Source organism: Kryptolebias marmoratus, linkage group LG10 (assembly GCF_001649575.2).
Source record: "Kryptolebias marmoratus isolate JLee-2015 linkage group LG10, ASM164957v2, whole genome shotgun sequence".
In the NCBI taxonomy this organism is placed as follows: Eukaryota; Metazoa; Chordata; class Actinopteri; order Cyprinodontiformes; family Rivulidae; genus Kryptolebias; species Kryptolebias marmoratus.
This window is the reverse complement of record NC_051439.1, coordinates 2,293,769-2,301,746: the sequence shown is the minus strand read 5'-3', so window position 1 is coordinate 2,301,746 and position 7,978 is coordinate 2,293,769. Positions and strand designations below refer to the sequence as shown.

The 7,978-nt window shown below is 40.5% G+C and overlaps 1 protein-coding gene across 1 annotated transcript in view; it reads right to left on the bottom strand.

Annotated features, from left to right (window-relative positions):
- Nucleotides 1-7,978, bottom strand: part of fndc3ba (fibronectin type III domain containing 3Ba) — a 146,077-nt gene that overhangs the window by 70,992 nt on the left and 67,107 nt on the right. Inside the window, exons 4-7 of the mRNA XM_037977682.1 lie at nt 5,667-5,743; nt 2,973-3,198; nt 2,685-2,856; nt 1,023-1,153 (exon numbers count right to left, since the gene is read on the bottom strand). Coding sequence (XP_037833610.1) covers nt 1,023-1,153; nt 2,685-2,856; nt 2,973-3,198; nt 5,667-5,743 — 606 coding nt within the window. The remainder of the gene's footprint in view (nt 1-1,022; nt 1,154-2,684; nt 2,857-2,972; nt 3,199-5,666; nt 5,744-7,978) is intronic.

The following is a 7,978-nucleotide window of genomic DNA, read 5'->3' as shown; positions in this document are numbered from 1 at the left end:
AAATGTCCACTGAAACAGAGCTCTTTATGGTCCGGACTCTTTGATAACCCAATTTAGGTTGCAGTTAGTAGCAATTGTGGAATTTAGAACGAATATGTTAGTAAACCTGCAGGAGCTTTGAATTATCCGTCTCTACTCCATCTTACTCCCCGTGGTCCCCCCATGTGGGGTTTTTTTTGCGTGAGAAATACAAAGTGTGGCGTGTGCACTTCACGAAATGCGTGTGTCACACGGTCAATGCGTGAGACTTGAGAGCCCTGTATAACAGCATGCTGAGAAGGAGTAAACCCGACTTTTATAGGGATGATAAATTTAGGTAAAGTATGAGTTACATTTAGGAAATCAAAGAATTTAGGTCTTTCTTTCTGTTTTTCTCTCATTCCCTCTGTAGACTTTCCTCTGTGGTGTATTATGTGTGTGTGTGTGGTGGTAGTGGGGGGTGGCGGTGGGGGGGTGCGTGCGTGTCTGAAGGTATATAAAGATCTTTTTAATAACTCTGACATGTCAAAAGACGGGCAATTGAAGAGAAAAGATACTGTGAGTGTGTGTGTGAGATAAGGCTGAGCTATGGTGTCTAAATCATGGAGCTCAAAGGCTTCCTTCATCCCAAGTGGGACTCTACAGGTATGTGAATGCCCCCGCCACCCATCTCTCTCCTCCCCCATGGTTCAGCCTTCAGCAACAAGGCCTGTATTGTAGCAAAGGTAAAAGGATAGCGCTCAGGGACGACTTCAGCTATGTGGTTACCCAGACAACCCCTCTCACCCTCTTCCCCACCTTCTCGCCTAAATACCCATCTCACCTCAGATCTGTTTACCCCAGTGAGGGTGCATTCAGGTTTTATCCTTTCATTTTTAGAAGGAAATGAAAGAAAACCAATTGATTTTTTTAAAAATATATATAATTTAGCTGTTTTGCAACTCATACATGTTTGTGTGTGTGGCTGAAACCATTAAAGCCCATATGAACTTTTGCTGCTGATCCACAGTGTGAGCTAAGCTCCATCCCTTCTTTGTGCCTACCTTGTGTGTGTGTCTCCGGCTCACTGTTTCGCGGACTGCAGCGGAGTCGTCTTTCTGGCTTCTTGCCCCCTGGACTGCTGGCTCCACCCCCCGACCCCACTGACCCAAGCGATGGGGCATGTGATTTGTTGCTGCATCACAACCAAAGACACAACGGGATTTACTTCTAATACAAATCTAAAAATTAAAAAAATATATGTGATCTGTGACAAAAAATTGCTTTTTGACCCCAACTGCTTTGTTGAAATTATAATCGCTCTAAATCATAATTGGTCCTAAAATTTGGAGTTTTCAGAACTTGTAGATGATGTCTCAGATACACAGCATACCTGACAAAAAGAAACTTTTATCATCCACCACCAAAATGGCAATACTTCACTCAATTTTACCGATATTGACCTAAAATTTTCATATGGTAGTACCTGAGAGTGATCCTCAACATATATTCTGAAATATATAACAGATTGCTCAAGATCTTTGTTTAAAAATTTGTCATTAAGTTATTTATGGGACTACGGATAGAAATTAGCATTTTGCTAAATCCAGTATATTTACGACAACATTGTTTGTTCATTAACATGCACTGTCCCATTTAAATAAAAATCAATCAATCAATCAATCAGTAAGGTCAAGTCTACCTACTAACAAAATATCTCATGAACCACAAAATAGATTTTAATTAAACTTTCAGGAAATAACCATTGAATTCACTTTTCCAAATGATTAACTTTTAGAGCCAATCCAATTTGGCTGCAACGGTTAATTGACCTTAAAAAACAAAAATGGCTATGATTCAGTCAATTTTACAAATATTGTGCTCCAATTTGGTGTGGTTGTGGCTGAGAGTCATTCACAATAGAAACTCCAACTGCTACGCACTGGACAAGATCTCTGTCTAAAACTTTAACAGTAACTGTTGCTGTCAACACTGTTTGTCTGGTAGCAAAATATCTTGTGAGCCACTAGACTGATTTTCATGAAACCTTCAGAAAATAATCACTGGATGTATGTCTTGAGATGGCCACCACAGCTAATTAGCTAAAACAAAAATGTCTGTAACTTCATTGTACTTACTAGTTATTTGAGATAAAGTTTGATTTGATTGTAGCTTAGAGCCATTAACAACACATACTCTGAGCGTAATATTGTATGAGATTGTACATAATGCATAACTCTTTCAGGGTTTGAACCAAATGTCTAACTGTGTCATTTCTCAAAAAAAGATTATCTCAGTCTAAAACATTGGCATGAAAGGCAACAGGTGATGTGTGTATCTCCAAGGAATGTTTGAATGTTTGAAATTATGATCTCACTAGCACAAATTTGCATTGTGAAGATTAAAAAAATGAATTTAAGAGCATGTTCAATGTAAAAGATTGTTTTTGTTATAACTGTTGCTACTTTAATTTTAAATAAAAAGAATTTCCACTTGTCCTTTTCAGAGTAAAAATATAGTAAAAAATATATAGCTATTTATCTTCTTTCATATAAACAGAATCAAAAAATGTGTCAGAGCAACATATTTTTCCAATGTGTAATGATAACCCCATGTAGAAAACAACAGAAAACCTTTTTTAGAATAAAAAGACATCGAGGAACTTTATTGGTTAATGAGTGAATTAATCAGAGCTCTTTCCTATGAAACCACAGAAGTCTGACCACCTGTATCCGTTGTGCGCTGGCCCAAGACTGCCCTTATAGAGTGTGGAGGGAGGAGAATTCAGTCGGTTCTGTCGCTCTATTTGTCTTTGTTCCTTTATCTTTTTGGGCTGTGGCTTACTGTACGTCTCCTCTCTGCCTATGTAGTTGGACATCCCATAAACAGGGATGATTTCTACAAGGAGAGGACAAAAGAGGGGAATTCACTTCAAATATAAAAACCTGTAAGAAATTATAAAACACCATTCCCAGGTTTAGCAGGTGTGTTGAGTCTAGTCGGCGTGTCAGTACCTGGATCACCATACATGGGGGGCAGGTGGTGCTGGTAGTACTGGTGAGGTGGCATCTCCCCCGGGCTGACAGGGGGGTAAAAAGAGTTGGGGATGAAATGTGGGTGAGGCAGGTATGGTGGCAAGTGGTGTGTGGGGGACAGAGCTGGAGAATAGGAGGGGGGATAGCACTCTGGAGATTGGGGGGTCACCACCACTCGACGGACCCCTGTGGTATCCTCCAGCACCTGTGTGGCAAAAATATACAGTATGAGTGTTTTGTGTCCACAAAAACAGTTAAAATCACATTATGCCAATAATCTTTGGCGCATCATTGAGTAGAAGTTTCCCATTGTAGTGTTGAGTTAATTTGAGCCACGTAAAGAAGTGGATTTTTTGAGTTAAATATGGATAATTAAAAGGCACAAACAGCAATAATGTTTTTGCCTGTGTTTATGTGTGTTTGTTTGCCTGTCTGTTAGCAAAATATTTCTTGAACCAGTGAATTGACTTGAATGAAATTCTTAGAAAGTAATCATTGGATTTACATCTACAGCTGATTAACTTTTGGAATCCACTCAGTTTTAAATGGCCACCACAGCTAATCAAACTTCTCAAACACAGAAATGGCTATAACTCTGGCAATTTTGCGACAATTGAGCTGAAATTTGGTGTGCCCAGAGCTGAGAGTCATCCTCAACACATATTCTGAGTATTAACCTATCTTGCAAGATATCACATGAAATTGTACATAATATTGTTCAAACGTTGGATCAAACAGATTCCATGCATGTGTTCACTTTTACATTAATGAACTGGAACAAACACACACAGATACACACAGATACACATGCAGATACACACACACATTCCAACTATTCAGACACTTTCACAGGCCTGCATTCCAAGGAAGGAGCAAACACACACTCCCTGCAGAGAGGGGAAGCAATCTCTGGTCCCTAACAACAACAACACACACATTTTCAAACACCAACTACCACCCCAAAAGCCTCAGCCAAAACTGAGAAGAAACAGACTTTCAAGATACAACAGATGGAATAAAAAGGGGAAAGGGGGTTAGGAGGGGACAAAGAGGGCTACAGAACTAATCTGAGTAAGAAAGATCTGGAATAGGGGAGAAAAAGAGGAGGAGGAAAAGGGGGTAGGCCCCTATCTGCCCCCATATCCCCTCTGCTGGAGAGGAGAAAAACAGAGTGTTTACTGGAAAACAAGGGCAAAGTCCCTGCATGAGTATGTGTGGAGCTGGCCTACATACCAAATCCACATGTACAACTTTTTATAGGCACTCAAATACAAAGTGCCTACAAACACACACGTGCATTTACACCGTCACAAATCAAAGACGATACACCCAACTATGCAGACATGCAACACTACTTTCCACTGCTACAGAGCTCTTCACTTTATCTCTTCCCTCTTTTTTCTAGCCCTCACCCCCCAAAAACTGCCCACCAAAGACCTGTCTCGTCAATCAGGCCTGTTTATGTAAGAGTGACAGCGTTTCCCGCTCATACTTGGCCAATATCCTACAAACACACACCCACACACACCCCAACACAAATACACCCCCCGGTGAGCCAATGACCTGACTTCTGTTGGCGCAGAAGCACAATCCCACCACAAGCACACCACAGATGGATTTGCAACACCGAACTTGTGAAAATGATCTGTTGACTTGTTTTGCAAACATATTTATCTTACATTTTGAACATTTTAGAAACAATTCATGAAAAATGTAATCACAACTACATATAAAAGACTCGGAAAAACAACGGACTGTTACATCCTGAAATCAGCACATTCCTGTAGAGCTGTGGTGGTGGTGGGGGTACCTTCATTGCTTGTGTTTTGAAACTACAACAAACTAGATAGGTGTAATACCTGGTATATGTTTGGTGTTTGGTTTGAGTTTTTTCTTCTTCTTTTTTTTAAAAATCTCATTATAGTCCATTGCCAGAAAAGGTCTGTGCTTGTATGTATGTGTTTGTTTGCCTGTGTCTGTTAGCAACATACTTCACAAATTACTGGACAAATTTTAATGAAACTCTCATAAAGTAATCACTGGATGTATATCTATAACTGATCAACGTTTGGAGTCAGCCTGATTCAAGAAGGCTATCACAGCTAATCAACTTTGTTCTACACAAAACAGGAAACAAATATTGAGCTAAAATTTTGTAGCTCTGTAGTAGTTATCCTTATCACATACTACTAATATCAACTGTTAGAACTGTTGAACTGTTAGATCAGTTAGAACCTTTATTTAAAAGTTTTCAATGCAAGGAATACAACATTTTTATTAATTAATGCTTTCCATTCTTTAAAGACATAGTCTAGTCATTTGAAGTTATGTTCTGTCTAACAGTTATTCAAGGTAACAGAGGTAAGTTTCACTCCCTGCAAATGGAGTAACCAGGTATTTTGCACTTCTCCATTTCGTGACGAGTTGACTGATTGGTTGTTGTTGTTTTAATTAGAGTGTTTCAGACAAAAGATGACAACAGTGCTATTCCAATGCCAGAGGGAGGAAAATAAAGTGGTGGTCAGCATTAAATTATGTACATTTATTCAAGAGTCATCAAATGAAAACCATTAGAGCTACACATGGAGTGAGTGTGCAACTGAACTTTAAAGAGCCACAAAATAGTTTTTAAGGGCTTTCAAAGTGAAGAAAAAAATAATGACATTGACAAACCTGTGAAATGTATCCTGGGGGCACGTGAATTGGTGGAATGGACCCATTTGGGGACATCATGGGAACTTCAGCAGGACCTGTGAGAGAAGAGAAAACATTGTTTGTTAACAAAGCAACTTATATTTGAGTTGAGGTGAGCTTCACCTATTATTTTCAGTTTAGGTTAAAAAGAGAAAGCATGAACTGCAAAAATAAAATCCCTGCCCTAAAAGAAAAGCAAGAAAAAGCTAAATAGAATTAGCAGACTAAAAATCATGTTGACTTTTCCACTGTCCATATCTCCCCCTCTAAAATTTCTCCATGCCTCTCTTCCTCCGTTGCCGTGTGATGGAGGTCTGCGGCTGCTAGAGTCATTGGGACCCCATCGGGACAGCTGGAAGCAGACCTGGCCTTAGAATAAATCACAGCACAAGCCTCACTAACTGCAAACACACATGCAAAAATGAAAACACAGCCATATTTTCTGTCCTTGTTGAAATGTGTTAAATGACAGTAGGCTGTTTTTTTTTTTATCTCATCTACTTTAAAGGTCAAACTGGCCTTGTGAAAACAATTGCCCTCATGTTTTTTGGCATGACTAAGAGGCTCTTAACAATATTTTTAAGGTAAACTGATTGACACATTCTTTTTTCCGAATATTCCCTCCCCCACAACTTCTAATTCCATTATTGTGCTCTTAGTCATTAGATCATTTCCATATTTTCATCTTTCCCTCTCTTACTGTAACTATTAATCACATCTTTTACTCCATTTTTTTTCATTCCATTTGTACATGTTTCATGCCAAATTCATCCCTCCTTAGTTAGTCTTTTCCACCTTCCCTTCACTGATGCTCATCTTCTTTTCTCACCTCTTTCTTTCAGTCAAACACCTCCTCTTCCGCTGCTGAACCTTCACCCACCACCCTGACTTACCATCCGCCAAACAAACAGGTACAGTAAGCACGCACAAGCAACTCCACACACAACCTGAGCCAAGTCTTGCAGTGTGCACTCGTGTGTGTTTATACTGAGTTGGTCACAGGTAGGTAAAAACAGGCCTCTTTCAGCGCAGTCTGCTCCCTTACTGTGGAGACCAGAACTGAGTATAAAAGTGCTCATTGAGAAGAAGGTCATAGCAAATGGAGAGCACACACAGAGTTCTCCTAAACCTCTTTCCATCACTGCTCATAGCACACTTTCCCGCTGGCTCACACACTCTCAGACACACACATACTCTTAGCAAACAGAAGTGTGTTTGGACAGTCTCCGCTGCCTCCGTGCTCTTCACTCAGCAGCATTCCTTTGCTCACACACACAGAAAATTCCCATCCCTGGTCCCCCAGGATTGGATCCAACAGGCCCAACTACCCCTCCCCAAAATACAAGAAACACTTTGTCCTGCTAACCTTCACGTCCACACACACACATTCATGCTGCAGTAAGTCATACAATATTAGACTGACTTCCATTTACAGAAGTTTGGGATAATTAGACATTTGTACATGTGCAAATGTACAAATGCATGTGTGTCTTCTCGTCTGTCAATATGTTCTATTAAGTAAGTGTAGTAACATCACTTTCTGGTCTTTTCTCAAGCTTTATTCTTTAAGCACCACAAATAAAATCATGACTTCCTCTGCCTAATCCTGCTGGAATCCCAGACAACACAGTCCCACCAGCCCCCTCACCAACATCCCCCACCCCCTCCCTCTTGCTCTCTGTGCACTCATCTTCCATCTATTGCTTCTTCCACTTCTGAGTGCTGGAAGAGTTGGGTCAGAGGATCAAATTTGAAGTCATGTGCTGCATGTAGCATGGTGTCAGTGTGCGGGGGCATCAACATTTGTCAAACAAAAAACATATTAGCTCCATTGTTATTTATGGAAACTGTTGGATCGGTTCTCTCACGTCTGGGGTTGGGGGTGGGGGTGGTCTTTTTGTGCCTGTGACCCCTTAGAACCACTGTGGCGTTAACTTTCCATAACTATTCTATTTTCTCTTTCAGCTTTTCATTTTCATATACCTTCCTCCTGATGTTGGTGAGCCACCACCAGTGGAGTTGTATCATATCATCCACTAAAATATCAGCAAAATACATACATACATAAAAACAAAAAAAAGGATCCCTTCTCACCCTCCGCGGGTGGTCTCTTTTTTTTTATCCTCTGAGCTCGGGTCCTCTACCAGAGGCCTGGGAGCTTGAGGGTTCTGCGCAGTATCTTGGCTGTGCCTAGAACTGCACATTTCTAGACTGAGATGTCTGATGTTGTTCCTGGGATCTGTTGTAGCCACTGCTCCAGTTTGGGGGTGACTGCCCCGAGGGCCCCGATG